At 39.1% G+C, this 23,582-nt stretch overlaps 4 protein-coding genes across 4 annotated transcripts; 3 read left to right on the top strand and 1 right to left on the bottom strand.

Moving 5' to 3' along the window:
- Positions 1–2,650: 2,650 nt before the first annotated feature.
- N7457_005798 (uncharacterized protein) lies at positions 2,651–3,016 on the bottom strand (the record flags this gene model as incomplete). Its single annotated transcript, XM_057176842.1, has 2 exons — positions 2,651–2,920; positions 2,978–3,016. The coding sequence occupies 2 exons, from the start codon at positions 3,014–3,016 to the stop codon at positions 2,651–2,653; spliced, it is 309 nt and encodes a 102-aa protein (XP_057031144.1).
- Positions 3,017–15,579: 12,563 nt separating this feature from the next.
- N7457_005797 (putative monooxygenase) lies at positions 15,580–16,968 on the top strand (the record flags this gene model as incomplete). Its single annotated transcript, XM_057176841.1, has 2 exons — positions 15,580–15,826; positions 15,881–16,968. 2 exons carry the CDS (start codon positions 15,580–15,582, stop codon positions 16,966–16,968), a joined length of 1,335 nt encoding a protein of 444 aa, XP_057031143.1.
- A 799-nt stretch (positions 16,969–17,767) lies between these two features.
- N7457_005796 (DUF3433 domain-containing protein) lies at positions 17,768–21,521 on the top strand (the record flags this gene model as incomplete). The annotated part of the gene is made up of 2 exons (XM_057176840.1): positions 17,768–18,047; positions 18,103–21,521. The coding sequence occupies 2 exons, from the start codon at positions 17,768–17,770 to the stop codon at positions 21,519–21,521; spliced, it is 3,699 nt and encodes a 1,232-aa protein (XP_057031142.1).
- Positions 21,522–21,973: 452 nt separating this feature from the next.
- N7457_005795 (uncharacterized protein) lies at positions 21,974–23,424 on the top strand (the record flags this gene model as incomplete). The annotated part of the gene is made up of 2 exons (XM_057176839.1): positions 21,974–21,988; positions 22,042–23,424. 2 exons carry the CDS (start codon positions 21,974–21,976, stop codon positions 23,422–23,424), a joined length of 1,398 nt encoding a protein of 465 aa, XP_057031141.1.
- Between the last annotated feature and the right edge of the window lie 158 nt (positions 23,425–23,582).

The raw sequence follows: 23,582 nt of genomic DNA, 5'->3' as shown, positions 1-23,582 counted from the left end.
TAAAGATTATCTATATAGAGACTACTAGGGGAACTTAGCTCTTTAGCGATTAGTTTATAAATATACTAGCACCCTACTATTCCTTCACTCTAGTTCTATATTATCTACTAGGACCCGCTAGCACGCCGGTCCTAACACTAATTAAATTAATAACTAGGAGTATAGATTTAATATAGTAATAATAAATAAAAGTATTAATAATTAAAAGTAAAATACGTTTACTAAATATAACTAGTTACTACTAGTTATACCTAGTAGTTCTCCTTATCTTATCTCGTTATACCTACTATTAACCTATTACTACCCTACCTAATATATTAGATTAGTATAGGAAGTAATATAAATAATATATACTAATTATATTAATAACTAATAAAGTAGATTTAATAAAAAGATAATAAAAATAGTATTATTAAGATAGATTTAGGGTAGGGGAGGGAGTATACCGGAAGATATAGTGATATTAAAGAGAAAAGAAGAAGAAATTAGATTAGAAAGAAGAAATAAGAAGTTAATAGGAATTCCTAGTAAACCCCTATTAAAACTACCTATATAAGGTTTAAATTATATTATCTTAATCTTAATATATTCTTCTTCTTTAAGATATTATAAGAAAGGTAGTATTAAGCTAATCTTTCTAGGAAGTATATAAGCCTAACTTCTACTAGTAATTACTAGTAACTTTAAGAGTAAGTCACTAATTCTTAGTAATTTATAGTAGTAACTAGATATTACTAAGCCCTACTATTAGTAAATTAGGACCTTTTTACTATTTCTTAATATATTATCTTAACTATCACTAGGTTATAATACGTTTAATTAAGCTCTATTTTATATATATTTTAAGATCCTAGAACTATTCCCTTCTAGTCTCTTCTAGTTACCTATAGATATATTCCTATAAAGTATACTAATATAATATAAGGTAATAAAATACTAGAATTTAATAGTTACTAGTTATATCTAAGAGAAATTAGTAAAATCCTTATAATCTATAGTAATTATACTTTAAAAGTATCTTTACTATAAAATATACGTTTTACTAGGTCACTAGGTTAGATTTCTAAGCACCTCCTATAGTCGTTACTAGTAACTTTTAGTGTAATAGTGATGACTAGTAACTTATGGTTCGAATATTTTTATAAAGCTTAGGTATGACCTAGTGACCTGGTGACCTAGTCAGTATATCTATATAATTTATTGGTAATTTAACCCTCTTAGGTAACCCCTATAAGCTACTATTTATTACTAGTAAATACTTACTAGTTTTTACCACGACCTGGTGACCTGGTGACCTAGTGAGCCCCCTATTCCTAAGTATCTTGCTGTTCTAGTTTTATTGTGTGTAGGTTATGATACCAAATTCTACAATGAGATGCCCTTGTTTGAGGACGCTGATTGTTCGAATTTCACAGAAGGATATCATACTTTGTTGTCTTTGTCGAAAGGTACAATAATTTCATTGTCTGAATTCGAGGTAATCATAGCACCATCTAGTCAGACACTAGGTAGACAGCTGGGTTAACACATATATATCTACAGAGAATAATGGTGTGCATCAAGCAGTGGGGTATTTAAATGTCTGTTAGTTTCCCCTCTAAGATAAATATAAACACACAGAAGGCATCATCCGCAACATACAACATACAACAATTACGCTTTCCATATTGGGACCAAAACCAAAAATGCAATATTTTAATGAATCTCCCTCTAGAACGATCTTTCTAGCAGATACCCTCATCATTCCAGAAGACTGTGAGTATAACCCAGAGGACGATATAATGTGGCTCACCGTCACCTTAGACGAGCAACACCGTGTTTATTCCGACTCGGAGTTGATGCATCTTATGATTCAAAGGCTTGAGATGGGCGTGTATGAAGTAGATGGCCAGCACCGTCAACAAACGATGGCATTGAATATCTCATTTCCCCTTATTTATGACACCGCCGTGGTGAGGACGTCAGTTCCCCACATAATCAAGCTACTTAGGGCTTACCAAGAGAATATTCTGGCTGGGCGAATGTGTATCGACCGGGAGTATCTTTTTCGATAGTGATGGTTCGAGTTGCTTGGTTGGTGCCTTTTAATTCCCGGTACCTTTCTACTACTTCCATTTCTAAATGTTTCAGTAGAAGATAGAACGTATCTCAGGCTGACTAACTAGGCTATCGTGAATCTATATGGGATTCCCAATAGATGTTGATCAGACTAGTACTAGGGTAGTATCAAGATAGACAGTTAATATCTCAAAGACTTATGTGTTCAAATCCAACATGCTTCAGAAAGCAACTAAGCAAGCCCCGAGATCCAAAATATCCCAGACCAAAACGTTTCACCTGTCAAAGGGGTCGCCTGAATTATGCTTCCCATGTGCGATTGCTGGAATCTACCGCCTTTTGTGCGAATGTGGATCAGCGCACCCAAGAATGGAAGCGGGCACTGTAATATAAACTGACAATATGAGGTTCTTGACCAATGATAATGATGGATTTGGATGATGATGATGGTAAGAGAGTATTGTACAGAAGTGGTAACACATAGATCCTCCACACACCGCCTTCCAGACCCGGCACAGCACACGACAAAGGGTGAACCAAGCGGCTAAAAAAAGCTAAATCCGAGCAAAATATTTAACGAATCCCTCTTTTGTCACTCCATCGCCTGGGATGCCACCATGTTATCAGTGAAAAGTCCCAAAAAGTAACGGAAGTTCTTGTATTCCTCAAATGAAGTAAAACAGAGACTTCCAGAAAAGAGCTCAAGGCTCCGTGTCATCAAGTTGTCAAGACTAGGTGTCCTCACACCGACTCCAAAGATATCCAGATGTTGAAACGAGCGCATGGGTGTAGTCATACGCGGCGCGTAGATTTTGAGCCTGGCATTCTTGGGTAGGCGAACATCGCCCAGGAGGTTGCTGGCCTCATATTAGCTAATGATGAGGCCGTTACTGCGGAAGCTTGTCAGTATCCGATTTACCGACTCGCAGAACTCATCCGTCAGATCATTCTGAGACATGTGCACGGTCTGATTGAAGCAAAGTGAAATAAAACCTATGCCCTAGCTCATTTGGATAATTTGCCTTCCCAGCTGGCTGACGTGGTCTCCAACTCCTGAATGCCAATTTAACGGCTTTGGATTGGGAATCTGCGGGCAAGTTGCCGAAGCAACCAGGATATTCTATATCCCCATGAAATTCGTGGCGGCGAGGCTTATACATGGGAGGTCGATGGACTTGCTGCTCTCTCTGAACTTGATATGCAAACTCTCTTTCCTGTTCCTCATGAAGATACGAGGAAGTCACAATTTGGCTTGTACTAGACTGCAACTTTTTCAACAATCCTTGCTCATTTTCATCGCATGTATCCCATTGAGAGGACATGTAGGCTCCTGGATCTGTCTTGTCATTGTCCCAACATGAGTATTGTTGGAATAGTGTCAGGGCATAAGTCTTCTGCATAGAAGTAATCGTGTCCCGAGAGGATCGGTTTCTCCCATAATCGAGTCCCAACGACGGGCTTTTCTGTAATAATGAACCCCCTGGGTTGCCCAAAGAAGCCGTAGACTTTCCAGAGTCTGACATGTTCGGAGCATGAACCACTCAAGTCATCTGCCGAGGTGAAAGCTCTTTCAGATGATGTTCCCAACAAGGATCTCATGTTATGACTCACCTCTGGACGCACCAGAAAGAGAATGGATGGCCGCTTTTCAAGACCGCGCAGTCAACTGCAAGCAGAAACTATTGGTACTACTTTGAAACGTTTCTGATAGGTGGCAGTTACCTTGTACCAGTTCATCCTTGGCCAGTATCGGCCCCAGAGTTCCCGTGGCCCGCGTTGTAGGAGGCATCTGGTTCTCCAGTTGGGCTACGTCTTCCTCGGCCTGCTGTGGGAGCTGTGGAGGTAAGAAATGTGATGAAATCTGAACGAGAACAGCTCTTGAGCGATAGCCATGGCTTCGTTAGGTATCGGCAGATTCTAAGCCCGTAGTTCGGTAGAATGGAAGACGGGAGGAAATTCTTGCGAAAGAAGAAAGACGCAATAGGTTGAGCTGGTGATTTGATGGAGCGAGATGGAGAGAGATGAATAGAAGTCCAAATACAATGTCTCGGAGTTTATTGATTTGTATAGCACGCAGGGTCAACAAGCAGGCCGTCGCAATGTTGGTTCCATGAACGCAACGTACTGTGGTGCCGTTTCGGGAAATCAAAACGCACCTCAGCACTAGCAACTATCACTTTCTGAGCCCCTCCTATGCATGAAGCTCAGAACTAGTTCATTATAATCGCCCTCTAGGTTACTTTGAAACTGTCGCCGTTAACTGTTACAATAATTCCGGTGATATCTAGGTAAGCACAAGATGCCTGATACTCGAGGCACCATTCTATATTGTAATTTATTTGGGGAACCAGGGCACACAGCTATGCAATTTCAAGACTCTAACTCAGAGATACGGGCTAGTGACTTGGGTTCTGGCTTGCGGATGGAACTAGACGTGATGTTGTCACAAAAAGGCCACGGATATGTTCAAACAGGGTTATTTATCCATAGGCTTCTAAAAGAGGAGGACGTTCTTCCAACCTGCTAATCTACTGTAGATCAAGCTAACCCATATTACCTATTAGGGAATTCTATCTAGCATCCTGCGTATCGTACTATGTATCTAAAGTACCATGCAGGGAGCTCTATGTTTTGTAAAATTAAGAAAAAAGTATCATACAAGACTTTTTTGCAAAAAAAGAGTTATCTGATACTTTTATTTATAAAAATTAACTTATTACAATTTTATTCTACTTCTATTTTATATTTCCTTTACATTATGTATTGTCAAAACATTTTATTAGTGCGTTACCATATTAAACAGATGGTATTTTGTTCGTAGTGTTCATATTTTGTGTCATTTTATGAAAATTTTGAAATATGCTTAGAATTTTGGAAAATCGTTAGAATTTTCCTTTATAAATCAATTTTGGTTTCGATATAAGTACCCGGTACCTTACAGAATATAAGTATATAGTAATATAATTAGTATTAGATACTAGAGGCCTATACCGCTTTACTTAGGATCTAAACTTATACTATTAGACGTATATTAAAGTGTTTCGTGGCCGATTATAACCTAGCCTATAAGATCCTTAGGGTCCTAGATAACTTTAGGGGCCTAGGTTAGTCTTCCTAGTCTAGTAAGGAGCTAGACTAGACATATAATACCTCTATTAGCTTATAAATCCTACCCTTATACGGTATTATAGCGTAACTAGATATCTATCCGGGTATTTAACTCCTAGATAGCGCGTACTATTACCTAAATCTAAACTAATTATAGATAATACTAGATATCTCGTATATACGTGTCTCTATTAAGGATATCTATAGGCGCTAATCCTAGATCTTCTATAGTGATAAACTACGGTATATCGTAGAATAAGGGCTTAGGATCGGGAAAGGTAGATAGCCCTTTAATAAAGATATTAGTAGGCTCGACTAACTATCTATAGCTTAGACCTAGAGATAGTGTTTACTATCTAGCGTAAGGAAGTAGAATAAAATCGCTAGAGTGCTATTCTAGTAATAGTGTATACCGAGCGACTTATTATATATCGCTATTATTTTTATTCTTAAGAGCATTAGATTTAGTTAGTGTTCGAGATATACTTATCTTACCTCCTTAAAGGACTCCGGAGATAATAATACTATAGCTTTAGGGTCGTAATCTATAGCTTTAGTGTTCTAGGGGGCCTTATTAACTCCTTAGATTTAAGCTAATAACACTCCTACGTTAAGGTTAGGGTACGGGGAGGATAAGGTAGTTACCTCTAGATTATAGCTTAATAGCAGATATATATTAGATACTCTTATAGTAATAGGATATAAACTAGGTAGATAGGGGAAAGTTTTAAAGTTAAGAAAGGGCCTTAGGAGGGGATAATTCTTAAGCTATATATAGCTATATATATATATCTATATAACTTTCTAGATTTTTTTTTTTTAATCTACTAAACTCTAGTATTAGCTTATTCCTAATTATCTATATAAACTATAGTTTTATAATATTAGGGAGGCCTTTAATATTTATAGTTTATAATTCCTTATTTAGTATAAGAGGACTAGGACTTTATATCTTAAAATATTAATATATATATATACGAATAAAATAAAACCTATATCCTATAAAAATACACTAAAGTTATATATAGCTTAATAGTATAAGAGAATATACTAGGGTCTCTCCCCTAGGAGACTATTAAAGTAACTCTTAGACCGGAAAAGAATATCTTCTAACGGGGACGAGGAGCTTTATATTAGCGTTTCTATCTAGGTATATAGGGTTCTAACTCCCTAAAGAGTTTTCGAGTTACGCCTATAAGATTTAGATTATCTATAATTTCTCCCTAGTAGTCCTATACTATAGACTACTATCTAATAGCTATAGTAGAGGTCTTTCCTTAAGTGTTAGTAATATTATACTATATCTTAACCTTCGTTATAAGATTTACCTAAATATTACGAATAAATAAATAACCTTATTTACCTATATTCCCGTAATTAAGTTATTTAGTAATAAACCTAAAATAGGTAAGGAAGTCCGCCTTATTAAACCTCCTATAGAAGAAATTCTATAGAGTTTCTTCTTCGGTAATTATCGAGAGAGGTAAGGACTCGTTTTATAATATCCGGATAATATAATTAACTCGGTTCTAGATACTAATATTAGTATTAGTATTTATAATTATTCTAAAATATTCGAGTTTATTACTTTATTATATACCTATAAATTTCGTAGAGTAATATACTTCTAATTTCTAGCGTTAGCTTCGGTACGCTATACTAGGAGTATCTATTTATAGGACGGCTTTTCGATAGTAAGGTAGTGTTCCTTAATAAGCTCCTTAACGCCCTCGAGATTTAAATAATATAGATACTACTACCGAAGAGTAGTCTTATATACCTCTCGTATAGGTAACTTATCCCTCTTATACTACTTAGTATTTATAGTAGGTATACGTCGAGTATACCTCCGCTTTTTACGTATTAGGGGAGGGCTTAGAGCGTCGTATTCTTTAAGGGTGTTATTAAGTTTAAGGCTAGATAGTTTAGCCCTAAGGTATATAGAGATAGGGTACTCGATCTCTATATTACTAATAGAGTCGTAGGTAGGCGTTATTATCTCTATATTCTTAAGGACCTTATTATAAACTAATATAGTACTAGTATAAAGATCGACCCTCGGTGTTTCTCGCTCGGTCTTATTTATTAACTCGGTAGATAGTAAAGTAATAGTTAGGGACGAGCGGGATTCTACTAAGAGGGGGGTTTAAAAGCTACTCGAGTAGAAGATAATAATTTTTACCGTACCTATTTATATTAGTTAAGTTCTAAATGCTCTAGGCCTAAATATTAATAGCTTATACTTCCACTCTAAGACCGTCGGGATCTATTATACTTAGGGACTAGTAGAGTGTCTATTATTAAAATAAAAGAAGGTAGGATATCTAGGGAATTAGGACGAATAATCTTATACCCTTAGAGATAAAAAAGGCTTAATAGTCTATATAGGGGGTGTAAGTTAATAAGGGAGAGATTAAATAAAAGTGAAAGATAAGGGAGAGCCCTTATACTTTAAATCGATAACTACCTATATAATTTCGTTATTAGAAGGACTAGACTATTAAATTACTTAGATATTCTTTAGAGTCTTTAGGCTTATTAATATTTTCCTTACTTAAAGAGAGAATATTTTTATTAATCTAGATTTTTTTCTTTCTCTTTTATAGGGAGTAGTAATAGAATTACTATACTTTAACCCTATTATAGACCTTATAGTATATTACTTAGGACTATATAATAGATCTTTTATCTATATTAGTATTTAAGATCTATCCCTTATATTAATTTATATCTTTATTAAGCATTTTATATTAATTACTATAGATATATCGATCTAACGGATAGTTAGACACTTTAAAAGTCACCTAAATAGAATATAAGTCTCTTCTCTCTCGCTATTATATATTACTAACCTTAAATATCTTACTAATTCTAGAAATCCCTAAATTCTTATCCCTAATATATTAATCTTAGTACGTTTCCTTTTATATTCTTATTCCGAATCTATTATATTCTAGCCCTACTTTAAAGATACTATTCGTAATATAAATAACTTTCTAATCCGAATACTATCTACTAGAGACTAAATATAAAAAAATATAGGCTACTCTAACTATATTACGCCCTAGTCACTATATAAGGATAACCTTCCTCTTAAATATATAATTCTACGCCCGGTTAGATTCTATTACTAAAATTCTAGCGGATAGGGCCGCTTCTATTATACTATCGATTAAGGCATTTAAAAATAATTACCCCCTCCCGCTAGATATTATTAAGGATATAGAAAGTGTTATATCTAATTCACTAATAGATAATAGTATTACTCCTATTATATAGGTTCGTACTTTCTCTATTTTATCTAACACTAATAGTAATATAACCTTTAGATAGGAAGTGATCTTATAGAGTTAATAATCGAATATCTACTAGAGGATATATAATAGATAGACACTAAACGCCCTAGAACCGGTTTTACTATAGAAGAAACCGAACTAATTATTAAAACCTTAGTAGAAGAAACTTAGGTATCTTAAGATCTCGAAGACGCTAAAGTTAATATAGATTAAGATCTAGCTAATCCGGACGTACTATCGATAGATATACTCCCTACTCTATCTATTACCTTTATACTAGCTTTTTCTTCGGAAATGCCTCCGCTATAGAGGGCGACTTATATTATACTAGATATACCTCTCGAATCTATTAGTATACTATATATCTTAACTCTAATAAACTAATTCTAACTTCTTCTTATATTATAGCTTAATACCGCTAGGATTATACGTAAATACTATACCTCCCTTATATAGATCCTATAGACTATCACTAATCTTAGAATAATCTAAGAACTACTAAAGGATAAGGCTACTTTAAATAAGAGGCTTCGAGGATAAGTTAATTTACTCCCCCTCTAGCGTCGAAAAATTCCTATTATCCCTACCTAACTTCCTATACTATCCCCTACTAATCGCCGGCTTTATAATAGCTCGATAAGATATATATATCTTATCGATCCTATTCCCCTTCTAATAAAACTACTCTATTCCCTATAGTTTAAGTCTAGTATATATAAAGGGATAGTATAGTTTATACTACGACTAGGCGAGTTATAGTATTCTATAGTATAGGGCACTTTAGTACGTTCTATATCTAGATAGTTCGCGATATACCTTAATAATTCCCCTATCTTTCTATCCGATATTATTTACTATCGGTATTAGAAGGATTACTACTCTTCTTCTATCCTAATATATCTCGGCTATATACTTTATATAGGAAAATTATAGGATTTAATTTATATTTACCTCTAAGCTATATATCGCTCCTCTAAGGCTACTCCGGCCCTCTATAATACTCTAGCTAGCTAAGGTCTACTATTCTAACCCTTTAAACTTATTATCGTCGAGGACGAGTAAACTTATATCTACGAATATAATATCCTTAGGCGGGCTTAAGAAGTATCGCTAGATAGAAAATTTAAGAACCTCCCTAATAGCGTTATATAATAATTACTAAACTCTGCCTTTATAATATATTATATTTATAATTATAGAGTCCGGAAAGTAAAAGCTCTTTAGTAAATAAATCCTATTAGAGCCGAATTAGAAATAGAGTAGTATAGCCGCTAATTTCTAATTAATACTCTTTTCGAATAACGTTATATTTTATTCCTATATTAGATATTTATTAACGGGTTTAGTTTATACCGAATAATATACCGTAGTATTATAGGCGTTTATCTAATCCCTATATATCTTCCGATTTCCGAACGCTTATTATATACGAATATTCTTCCGGTAATACTCGGGCCTTATAGAAGTAATTTTAAGGATATTATTATAAGTCTTACTACTCTACGTAGACTTAACTAGGGTATTAATATCCCTTAGCCTAATAGTAAGCTAATACGTTTAATAGCTTTCTATATAGCCTTTATCGGAGATATACTATAATAGGTAGATAATACTAGATTTAAGCGTCTATAAGTAACTCGTAGGTATAGGAAATACCTAGTTATAGAGCCTAAGCGATAGAATCTAGACTATAATATTAATTCTTTTAGTCGTTACTATTATACTATCTAGGAATAGCGCTAGATAGTAGCTATACGCTTAAAAAGCGTATAATAACGTTTCTACTAAGAGCTTAGGATAGCTTCGGAGTGTTCTCCTCTACTATAAATTACTCTTACGTTAGATCTAGTCTTATTCTTTCCTAGTGATCCTTATTACTCGGAATACGGAGGAATTTCGAAGATAGCTTATATACTACTTATAGAAGAGATTCTTACACTTAATAGTAAAGTAAGGTTCCTTACTAAGCTAAGATATTTCTAATTTCTAAGTGGCTAGTTAAGATTATAGTCCCCGGACACTTATCTCGAATCGTATTAGTTATAGGAATACGTACGAGCGTCGATTATTTTCCCTTTAATTTTACGTTAACACTTATTAAAGTTATAGATTAACGCTATATTCTATTAAGCTACTATAATTATATTTATATCTTCTTACCGCTTATCCGAGGATAATATCGTGAATACCTTCGCTATTATAGCTAAGAGTAATTCTATCCTTACTTAGAGTTCGATAGACCGCGAAGATCGAATAAACTTAGATTATATAGTGAAATATATAAGGTTAAGACTATAACGGCTTCTAGAAGTAGTAATTATTACTACTTAAGAAATAAGAAGGTTACGGTCGAGATTATACTCGATATCTAATAGAACCGAGTTCGATATTAACTAGGCTAGTATAGTGTCTATAGAGGATATTATTATACCGCTAATAAATAAAAAAGTAGTAAATTTCTAGCGTATATAGCGGAGGCTAAATATATATATCGGAGTTTATTATACCTAAAAGGTAAGAGAGTATACGGTAGTATAGTATAATAATACCCTAGTAGGTAAAGGTCTATATCGGTATAATATCTCCCCTACCCTAAAATATCTCTATTCTAGTGTTAATTATAACATTTTCGGACTAATAAACTAATAACTTTATTCTACTTTGTTTAGATTACTTAAAATAACGATTACTAAAAGTAACGGACGAGATATCGAGAAGGTTATATTATCTAAGGAGAGTTTTCGACGTACTTTACGTTTATACCTCGAAGGGGCCTATTCTATAGAAGACCCTAATAGGATAGCTATAGTATAGTAAGCGGCTAAAGTATATCTATTAGTATTCGTAAGTCTTTTTAATTTACTACTTATTAATATCACGCCTAAAGAAGACTTATTTATACTAATATATAGCGAGATAAACTAATATCTTTCCACTAGGTAATACTTAGATATTAGATTATAGAGCCCCTATATACTAAGACATTTAAATATATTTAATAATATACCGATAAGGCTATCTTCGCTCCGAGTAGACTATCCTTTTCTAATTCTCCTACGCTATACGTACGATAAGTAGTACTAGGTCCCTAATGTTAGCGATCCTAGTACTAACCTAGTCTATTAGTATAAGAAGGTCTCGTTCTTTAATAAGTAAGTATAAGATATCCTACTATCTATAGAGTGTTACCACTAGTTATATTAAGATAAAGGTCGTTTTCTTATATATATATCTAATATATAGGTCTATGTTAAAACGTATTATATTATATATTAAGGACTTCCTTAAATATAATATAAAAGGTATAGTCCGGATTAAAGGGATTTTCGCCTATAAGTTAATATACGGAAAGTAACGAGTGTTCGTATATATATAGACTCTATAGCCTACGAGTACTCCGGACTTAATCCTTAGACTCCCGTAGCTCCGAATTTAATATAATAGTAACGATATTATTAGTCTCTTAGCTCTACTATACTTAAAGGAGTATATATTAGAGAACCTTATATTATAGAGTAATTAGTTAGGATAGGGAGCGAATAATCTAGAATAAGGTAATATATTTATATACTATATATAGTATATTATATTCTTCTAGACGCTATTTATTAGTTAAAATTTAAGTTAAGTAACGTAGCTATCTAAAAGAAATAGATATATATATTAGGAGATCTATAATTAAATAAATATATTCGAGTTCTTTTCACTATTCTACTTATTAGGGCTTAAAGATTTAGGTGATATTTCCCCGAAGTGCTCCTACTATATTTAGAACTCGTCTCTCTTTATCTCCTTAACTCCTTAACTCTTATCTTACTTTATTCTTTATATATTGTTATAATATAATTAAATACTCTAAATCATTTATCCTAAGTAGGATTAAAATATAACCTAGAGGAGATAATACTATATCGATATCTATAGAGTAGATATCCTAGACTCGTTTAAATATAGTAAGAGAATAGGAGACACTAGCTATTACTTACGCCTAGATATTACTAGGCTATATACGTATATACTAAATAAATAGGATCTTATAGCTAGAAATCTAAATCACCTAGGTTCGAATCTATAATTATAATATAAATACTTATATAATTCTACTCTAGTTCCTTATCTAAAGAATATATAATTAATATATTCTACTATTTCCTTACGATTACTTTAATTATAATACCGCTAAGTTATAGAAGAATATTACTACCCTAATTAGAATAACTCACTAATATTCCTAACTTATCCTAGGTCACCTACTAGTCTAATTATAAGGATTAACGTAATAATCCCTATCCTAAAACGAGTCACTAAATACGATTTATATTTCTATCTCGCGAAACTAAGAGGATATCCTATAATCCTCTTTACTATAACCTCGGGTATATTAATAAAAGTAGGAGATTCGATAGAAGAGTTATTTAATCGAGGTAAGGATAACTCTCTACTCTATTTACCTAATATATCTTCCCCGGCTACTTCTATAGATATAAAGGACGGATATCTCTATAAAGGTAATAAAATTGGTATAAGGCTTTTATTATATACTTTTATAGGTAGTTATTCTAGGTCTAAACTTCGAAGTCTATTAACTAGAATATACTTAGAAACTAAAGATAAGACTAAGGATATTAGAATATTAGAAAAGAGACTAATATTTCTCGTAGTGCTATACGATAATATATAAACTACTTTACCTTACCTAGGCTAAGCACCTTACGTTTACCGTATAAGGTTTATAACTTATATACCTTAAGAAAAAGTGCTAATAATTCCTACCTAGTAACGAGACTATAATATCTATTAATATTTATCAGTAGTATATCTTACGTATATTATTAAAGTTACTATTATACTACTAACCTCTAACCTAATAATAGATCACGAATATTAGATTATCGAAGGAAGATTAGGGTTAGATATATAAGTTCGAATCCTCTTCTAGGACTAAATATCTACCTATATTTATACTAACTTTATATATAACGTCGGTCACCGATAAGGCTCTATAGAAGGTTTCTAAATAGCCTTAACGATTACTTAAAGAGGGAGGTTTTATAATATAAGTTTATAGTAAGTACCTATACTAATTATAGTACGTCCTAGGTAGCCCTTCTCGTTTTATTCCTATAACGGATAGAACCTAATAAATTAGGTACGTTATTTCTAAGTATAAACCTAATCCGGTTTTCTTTTTCTATAGTAACTAATACTATAATTATATATATATTTTAGAGATCCGGAATTATAACCCGCGCCGGTTACACGCTTATTATACCCTTATAATACCCTTATACTTTCTTATCGATACTATAGATATCCTAGGTTTAACCCTAGCACTATTCTAATCGCGGACTATCGTTTCTAGCTATATAATAGCGCGACTACTATAAAACCGTTTAGATATCCTACCTAGGTAGATTAGAACTAGAGGCAAATAATCTCGGTAGCTCGAGATACTAGCGCTTACCACATTCTTAGATTAATAGTATTCGAGAAATCTAGATATCCGCTAGTTAAAATAGATATAGCTTAATAGATCGTTAGTAAACTAGGAGAATATAAGGATTAGTGCCTAAATTTTAAGGATAGATAGTATAGATTCGAGGACATATATAACATCAGAACAAAAATGAATTTAAAATTTAATAAAGTTGTTCAATCCCTAAAAAAAATTCTAATAAAATACCAGAAAATCATGATAAAACACTCTTAAAATTCAAGATCAATTTTAAAATAGTGGTAAAATATGTTTAAAATTCAGAATGCTAGCAGAAAATGTGTATAAAATATTTGCTTCTTGGCAAAACCGACCCAAAACGCTTTTGTTAATACAAAACATACATAAAACAAAGAAAGTAGAACCAAAGTATTTTAAAACCCAAAACATTTCTTCAAAAAAAAAGTATCAAACGTGTATAAATATTTTAAAATATTTTACACCCAACAATTACCATAAAATAATTTTATAAAAACCTTAGACTCCCGCATGGTACTATTAATAAGGTGCCCGGGTGGTCACACTATGCAGAATGCCACATGGTTGTGGGGTATCTCTCTTGTGATTGGCCACGTCGCCCTGGATGTGGGGGTTATGAAGTCGCCCCGTTGAGCTTGTGCGTTATCTTTATGCCATCAGATATATTTCTAGTCCTTCTGCTCTGTGATCATTAATTAATCACGATGCCTATACCTATTGAACTTCAAAGCCATTGAAATTAGGGCGCAAATATCTATTCATTATCATTGGACGCAAAAACACACCATTGCGATAACTCTCATGGATATGAAGTTCCCGTAATAGACACACTTAACTTAATACACTTTTTTGGGATCGAATTGCGGAAGCCTTTGCCTTTGCATAAATTATGTAGGTAATCACTCTCCAATAGGTAGTTTTACAAAGTCATTGGTCGCGCCTCGCTAATATTGATATCACGTTAGAGCCCACACTACAGACACAAATCCATTCGACCATCGGCAGTTTCAAAATTCAGTATTAACCATTCTTTTTACACGGGAATGTGTAGCGGTTTTACCCGGGGTAAATTCCGGGGTAAATTCCGGGGTTGGATATTGTGGAAAATCTACTCGCGATTGGCACACTAGGATGTTGGCCATGCGCTGGTGGATCCTGGACAACACACTGAGAACACGAGAGGAGATATGAATCCAGGCACCATTGCTTTGAGATCAAGGTAGCTTCAAGTCTAAAGATACAGGGGGAAGGGCAGCTGCAATTTCATGGTGCTGATTCACCACGACCACAAGGCTAGGCTGACGTAGTACGACGTGTGAACGATGACCTGTATTCGGACTCGGCACCAGGAATTTCCACCTGGGCACCATGTCCTGATGACCAACCATCAAACCCCCAAGCGGATAAAGTCCACCCAGGACACAATGGGAACCCAAGCCCGTGCGAGGAATATTGTGGGGAGAATGTGGGAGAAGCGGGAAAGATTTACTCCGCCGTGGCCATGAAGGAAAGTGCGAAACGTGTCGGCAGCATCGCTCGGGCGATACTTGATAATTTGTTTATAAACAGACCCTTCGCACTATCTTTGACACATGTTTTCTTCTAGATATCTTTAGAACTTCTTCTCCATTCACCTCCGTTACAATGACGAAACGACCACAGGATTTGCAGATCGCCATTCTGGGTGCAGGTATGGGTGGTCTGACTTGCGCCCTAGCTTTGGCCCAACGGGGTTTTCAGAATATTGATGTTTATGAGGCCGCTAGCGACCTCGGCTTCGTTGGAGCTGGTATTCAATTGGCGCCCAATATGGCTCGCGTCCTGGATGGACTTGGTGTCTGGAAGGGCATTGAGGCAGAAGCTGTGAATATTGAGGATACATCTGTCAGAGGTATGGCATAATTGACCATTGGAAACTAAACATGAACCTAATATGTGTGTGCAGACGGCGCAACAGATAATGAGCATGCATATGTGGATCTACGGTATATTGAAAGCACATACGGATATAAGCACATGGTTGGCCACCGTGCTTCCCTAGCCGGTGGATTATACGAAGGATGTAAGAAACATCCCACAATCAAGTTCCACTTTGGAATCAACGCAGACAACGTGGACTCATTTTGCCCTCGACCATCATTCACTGCAACACCCCGCGCTGAGGGTGCTGTCCCATTTAAGGTCAAGTGCGATGTACTTCTCGCTGCCGATGGTATCAAGAGTATGACCCGCGTGGAAATGCTGAAGCAACTTGGTGTGGATGTCGGCGTTAAAGACACCCAACAGGCGGCCTATCGTATCATGATTCATAAAGACCAAATCAAAGACGACTCCGAACTTTTGGCCCTCATTAACAGCAATCGAGTTACTCGTTGGATCGGTGAGAAGCGACACATTATTGCCTATGCTGTCTCTAATAATACCATCTATAACCTCTCGACTACGCAGCCCGATAGTAACTTCGCAGCCGCCACAAATGCCACGTATACTACGAAGGGTTCTAAGCCTGCCATGATGGAGGTTTTCTCTGATTTCTGTCCCATGGTTCAGCGAATGCTGAACTATGTTCCTGAGGGCGAGGTCTGCGAGTGGAAGCTGCGTGTCCACGAGCCGCTCCCTACTTGGATTCACGGCTCTGTTGCCTTGGTTGGCGATGCTTGTCACCCAACTCTGCCTCACCTCGCGCAAGGTGCTGCCCAGGCGATTGAGGATGGTGCTGTTCTTGGCGTTGTTCTCTCCAAACTCCCCAACACTGACCCTGAGTCCATAAACAAGGCTCTCCGTGTTTACGAAAAGATCCGCAAGAGCCGTGCCGAGGCTTTAGTTGATATGGCTACCGCTTCTGGTCGTGCCCTCCACTTGGGTGAGGGTGCCGCTAAGGAGGAGCGTGACAAGCAGTTCGCTGCCCTCCGCGCTGGCAAGGGTCCGGTCCCTGACAAATGGGCTGATGCCGATGTGCAGCGTGAGATCTATGGTTTCGACTGCACCAAGGTTGCCATGGACAACTTCGATGAGTACTTCTCTCAGATATAAGGGTCTCCTGTTTCTATTCTTTCTGATCTTGCTTCGCCAATCAGTTCCGCCAAGTTGGTTCTTCTCTGTAAATTTATTATTTTGAATTACATACACATAAATAGAGATTAAACCTGACGTCTTCAAATCTTTGATTTCACTTCGAACACATGACAGCAAGCTTTTCTTTTTCGCCTCTACAGGGACATCAGCGGACGTTACTATAAGCCTGCATACAAAGTGCAAAACTGTGTCGTAACTACGGCCCTAAATGATATGACAAAATGGAATATATAAAGTGATGATGGTATTTCCTCATAGGCCTTGCTATCACGTACAAATTGACAGGGGTGAGGCGACCTAAAAGCCTATAGTGATATATGAGCATAAAGGGCACATAAGCCTATGTTGTACGGAATACTCCGTACGGAGTACAAAGTACTTTGTCAAACAGATTTAGCGCCGGGCGCGGTTTGGCCCTTCTAGTCAGCGCGTAATAGATCTTTTAGTCCAATGGAAATTGATGCCAAGAGGAAACATGCTCATCTATCCGCTGATCAATGCTAAATCAGGGACTGGACCCTGTATGAAGGATTCAGTCCTCTCGGAGTCCGAATACACTATCCGCGCTAATGGTCAAGGCTCCTGATATAACCCAACGCCTGCTCATTTTGCCTCAACTTTTTTCTTTTGCAATTTCAACGTCGGTTTCTGCAATATTTGTGTCAGATCATCGGTCATACAATATTATTTTGCTTTTTCAAGATCGAGAGGGCTGGCTTATGCTGTTTGATGTTACCCTAGTCTCTGTTTCCTAACAATGCCAGCGCAGGAGCATGATTTCATCGTCAAACAGCCGGGCAACTATTCTCCTATTGCCAAAAAGGATAGTGCGGATGAGAATGGCTACAGCCCTTGCCCACTTTGGGCGCCTTTCTTTCTGCGGCGTCCGATCATGGTCCTCTTTCTGGCTAGCTTTTTATCATGCTTAGCTGCACTGGTCGCATTATATGTATATAGCCAGCGCCAGGATCGGAGTTTGGGTATCAAGACCGATGGAGATAGATATTACTATCTCTGGACGTATGGGCCGACCGCAGGTATGTGGCTTTCCTATACTTTGAGTTGAATTCAAATGTTCTAACTTCTTGATAGTCTTTACAATCTTCACAGCTGGTTGGACCCAAGCCGAATACCGTGCGTGCCAGCTGATGCCTTGGGTTCTAATGCTCCGGGGTCCAACCCCGGCTTCACAAAGCATCTTCCTTGACTACCTGTCGAAACTGAACGTTGTATCGCTGTACCAATCGCTCAGGCACAGGCACCTTTTGGTATCCCTCTGCGTGGCAGGCTCGTTAATCCTCAACGGCATCACTGTGCTTTCCACTGGTCTCTTCGAACTTGACTCAGTGCTCATAGCCCGTCCTTCAAATCTGACAGTATCTCATAAGTTCGACTATGCTAGTTTTGACCCTAGGTCACAGTCGGCCAAGGCCTATGCTCAATGCATGGCATTTTTTGGCCTTAACATGACTCGCCCTGTTGGTCTCTATGGAGATTACGTTTACACCCCTTTCCAGCCAGCCGAATCATATTCGCTAGGAAATGACACAATTCCCGCGGATCGCAGCTATGAGGCAAATTTACAGGTCATTGAGCCTTCCTTCGATTGCCAAAATGCCACTATAACCTGGAAGTACGCCAAGAAACGTGGTTACCGAGACCTAGCGATATACACCACCCCCGACGGTTGTCGCCTTGAACAATTTTCTCCACCTTTTCCAATGATGACGTCTGACTTCAACATTGGCCTTCAATGGAGCCTCGGAGGATGTCAGCATCAACGGAGTAACGAGACCGAAGTTAGTGAGTTGGAATCATATACAACCAACTGGGATGCCGATTTGCGGCTTTGGGCAGCCATTGGTCCATCAGTAATATATGGCATGTCACCAAATGAGGCTAGAGAGGCATTGGACACCACGGTGTGGGAAAAGCATCCACTGCATGTTACTGTGTGTAAGCTCCGCTACACGGTATACCAAGGCCCGGTAAGGATCTGGCGCGAGGATGGACAGAATGCTATTTCTGCGCATATCGAGCGTGACAGTTTGAATATCACAGAAGTGATCACCGGTGTACAGGCATCAAAGCTCCTGTATAGTGGTTTCCAATCGGCGTCGACGAACGGCTTGTGGGACGATCAGATGGCCGGTGATCAGTTTACCTTTGCAGCAGATGGTAAATCCCGGAATGACTTTTGGGCAAATATGACGTTGTTTAATAATGTTATAACTCGTTCATTGTCGTGTCTTGTGCAGCAAACGGTGAAGGATCAGGTCCTGCAAATTGACCCGCATCATGTGGAGGGAACGGGAAAATGGTTTGTGAAACGATTATTTTTGCGTCAGATGTCATTCTTCCTGATGGCAAGTCTTCTGGTTTTGCTGATTACTATTGTGATCATTCTTCTATGTTTTTTTATCCCCGTCGCCGTGTGTCCACGAGACGTTGGGTCCATTGGAGGACTTGCTACTGTGTTTTCCCGAAGTTCGGAGTTCATGGACGCATTTTGCGGATCGCAGTGCAAGTCAGAAGAAGAGATGGCGCAATCCAAACTGGGTCAGGCCCAGTATAGTACTTTGATCGATCCAAAGGGGGCTTTTATGCTTGTTCCTCAGGATCAATCATCGCTCCAATCCATCGAGTCTAGTGACGACAAAGACTCTTCACCTACCTGGTGGAAACCGTTTTCTACCACATTTTTCATTCGAACTACTGTCGTTTTGATCCCTATAGCCGTCATTATAGGTCTCGAGGTCGTCTACCACATCTCTACGAGTGAACGTGGGATCACCCTTGTCGATGGAAAGTCTCCTTACATTCACTATCTCTGGGTCTATATTCCAGCGTTGGTCATGTTTATCATTCGTTGTCTGTTCACATCTGTTGAATTTGGCACACGTACTGTCCAGCCCTATTCCCGTCTCTGGGAGGGCCGTGCTCCCCCCGAGACAACCATCCTAGAGAACCAGCTACGCAAGATCGCCCCCTACGCCGTATTTGATACACTTAGAAAGCAGCAGTGGTCGCCAGCTGCAGCTACAATATCCCTTTTCCTCGCCACTCTCAACCCCATCGTTGTCTCTGGTCTTTTTACTACCAAAGTCTCCGGGCCTACATCCCCCGTGAATCTCACCCAGATCACCCGCTGGAACCTAGGCGACCCTGCCTCTCCTGGCCACGATATGAGCTACTGGGAGTCCCACGACTTTATCACCGATAGTACAGCTGGTCTCATCCTAAATTTCAATTACTCTGATCCACAGTGGACATATAATAACCTGGCTTTCCCGCAATTCAAACTCGCCGACACTGACCATCTATCGCCAAACACTGGATCCCTCGACGCACGAATTCCCGCCCTCCGCAGCCGCTTTATTTGTGCACCAGATCCGGCCAACGGCGGTTGCGAGATTCGAAGGGGGGGATTGTGGTGCGAGCTATACTCTCCATGTTTCGTCCGTGTCTCTGGGGGTTCCATCGCCAATGAGATCGACTATGTGCTCGCTAGCCCGTTCAAGCTGTCAGGCAATGCGCCTTCAAACTGCTCCACGCACGCCTTTCTATACCTCAAAAAGGGTCCAAATAATGCTGCTTCCACCGATTATCATTATATATACTGTAACGCCACTATCGAAGAGGTAGAAGTCGACACAAAGTTTCAACTCCCTTCGCTTTCAATTGATACCGATACCCCTCCCAGAGTCGTGGAAGGCTCAGCTCGGACACCTTTCAATACAACCCGGCACACATTCCCAAGCCTTCACGATCTAAAAGATCTCTTATTCAAATCCGATCCCACTTTCAATGACGCCATCCTGGAAGCTGTTTCAAATGGTATCAATGGCGTCCCGTTAGATGAACTTCTTGATCCGGAAAAACTGAGCAATCGACTCAGTGCGGTTTGGGGTATCATTATAGCACAACTACTCGATACAAATGCTCGGGAATCCTTTGACGACCCCTTCAACGCAACCTACTTTGTTGAGCCCGCCATCATGGAAGCACCTATTTACACTGGTGTCTTTCACGATGGAAGAAATTACCTCGTGCAAAACGAACTCTCGACTCGAATTCTAGACGGCTTGCTTGGTAGCATGGTTATATGTGCGCTGATAGCACTTTATGTCATGCGTACCGATGGAATATTGCCCAAGAGTCCAACAAGTATTGCTTCTGTTGCAAGTTTACTCTATGGATCGCGCATCCTGGACTCTTTCATGCCCCATGGCTCGGAATGGCAATCCGATGAGGAACTCAAAGAGCGGGGTGTGTTTGAGGGACGCTCGTTCTCGATGGGCTGGTGGGAGGTCAAGCGACAGAGGATTCGGAATGGATCTGGTGCTTCTAGTGTTTCTACACTTGCTGAGGATGAGACTCCGGCACGAGATTCGTTCGATCGAATGCCCACTCCCCCCAGTGGCCATGACGGTGGCGAGCAGCGGATTAGATTCGGCATCGATGCTGACACTGCGGATACACTGGTGTTGCGTGATATTTCTCGTATTTGAGGCTTTGGACTTTAGATCATATACCCAGATATTGATAAATCTACGATGATGATTATCGCTTCAGCAATGATCTATAAGCGTCTGATTTAGAAAGAATCGTACATTCTGAAGGGGAAGTTCTCGGTGGGTTTAAGTCGATTGGCGTATGAACCGAGTGCCACGACATATAGATCGAGGTGAGAAAGTGATGCATCGTATTCTTCCGAATTTGTGACATTGTGCTAAATCAGCAGGAAATTCCCCAAAGAAGAAATATCCAACGTTTCTTCGACTTTGGTTTGGACTTTAGCATCCTACTTTGTGTGTAGCCATGGAAATGCACTCCGACTCGATTGGCGTGATGGCCAATCTTCTCCCCGCCATCCAACGCGCACCTCCCACTTCACAGACCCGACCAACCTCACCGAAGTAGAGCCATGGTGTTCCTTCGGGCTTCTGATCAATTCAGATAAATGCCTTTTCCAGCGGTATGGCAGTAGCAACATTGATCAGTACTTTGAGCTAATCATTTCGGCCCTAGACTCCATCACCATTCCGCCTTTCCCGCCGCAACCCATCCACGCGCCGCAATGGTCCTCAATTCGCCCCCACACCTCGGTTTCTATTGTCACAGACTGCAACACAGAGTGGGAATGAGGAATTCGACGTGATAGACGATGACGGGCCATCTTCAACGCCTCAAGTTGCCCATAATCTCCCTCCCCGGGGTATCACTCCCTCGCGCCAACGCGACGCGGTCGACGACTCTGGTGATGTCGGGGTTATATGTCATATAAGAAATGACGGAAGAGAATCAAATGAACTACCAGATGATGCCATCAACAGCTCTCCTCCAGAAGAACCAGAGACTCCGAGCATTATAGATGCTGAGTTTGATGCGCTATTTGCGCCGGTCGGAGATAGGAACAAAAGGCGCCGTGTGGAGGGAACTACACCCTTGAATCCGAAGAGGCCAACACAAATTGATCCAATACTTTCATCGCCACCCGAAACACTGAATCTACCAACTGGTCACATCGATTTGCTTGATCACAACAGGCAGAGCGTCGAGGCAACGGATAGTAATACACAACGCACCCCAGCACCAAGTGCTCGTCAATTTGCTCCAGCTGTATCTACCCCAGGTGAAATGAGAACGACAACACCGTTTCGCGGGCGCCCTCGCTTCATGCTTTCCTCGGCAGCGAGGCCTCCTAGCAGCCAATTTGCACCCAATCCCAAGACACACACACCTGGGATATCGCCACCTGAGAAACGCAAACCAGCTTTTGTACTGCCTCGCTCTCCGCCGCCAAAACCGGGCGCAGAGGATATCCCTGCGCCGTTCTCTCCATCCTCGCGCACATTGCATCGTCGTGGTCGGAATCGGGCTGGTAGGCCAAGTTTTATTCCCGGCGGAATGGCTGCTGAGGTGCGTAGCTGGGTTTTGGAAATGGGGGCAAAGCGTGAAAATTTCCCACAGCCTCCGTTGACTCAGCCTTTAGAGGTACAGAGTGCAGACGCCTCGACAGAAAAGCTGAGGAAGTATCTTGTAACAGCACGGATCAATCATGTCAGCCAGTCGGCTCTTAGCGGTTGTGGCTCTCTTGCTTTCCTACAGGCCGAAGCGCTTACTGGGGATCATGTGCAGAGAACAGGTCCCGATGACGTTTTGAATATCATGATCATGGGACCCTCGCGATCCAAGTCAACACCCCATCTTCGGAAAGGGGACTTGGTGGGCATTCATAAAGGGCTTAACTGGAATTTGCAGCTTGGGACACACTTTAGCGAACCTCAAATACCTGGGCAGGTGCCTAGTCATGTGTTGGAGCGTGGTCCATCCGGAGATGGCGAGCACACAGAGGCCAAAGACGCCTGGCTCATTGCCATGGAATGGGACCTCATCGAAACAGCTGAATGAACGGTCGCAGCTGACGCCAATTCAAGGAAGAAACGCGATTTGACTCTGGTTCGTTATATTCACGCTGCTTATGTGTCTATGTGTATACATATCCAGCCAACCCAGGGCGTTATTAGATTAATCCTCGCAGCCCTGTCTGGGAATCCTTTTTAAAGGCA

This window comes from Penicillium paradoxum, assembly GCF_028828445.1.
Source record: "Penicillium paradoxum strain IBT 22861 chromosome Unknown utg000005l_segment0_segment0, whole genome shotgun sequence".
NCBI classification, from domain to species: Eukaryota; Fungi; Ascomycota; class Eurotiomycetes; order Eurotiales; family Aspergillaceae; genus Penicillium; species Penicillium paradoxum.
The sequence above is the reverse complement of the archived record's forward strand: the minus strand, read 5'-3'. Positions and strand labels throughout refer to the sequence as shown.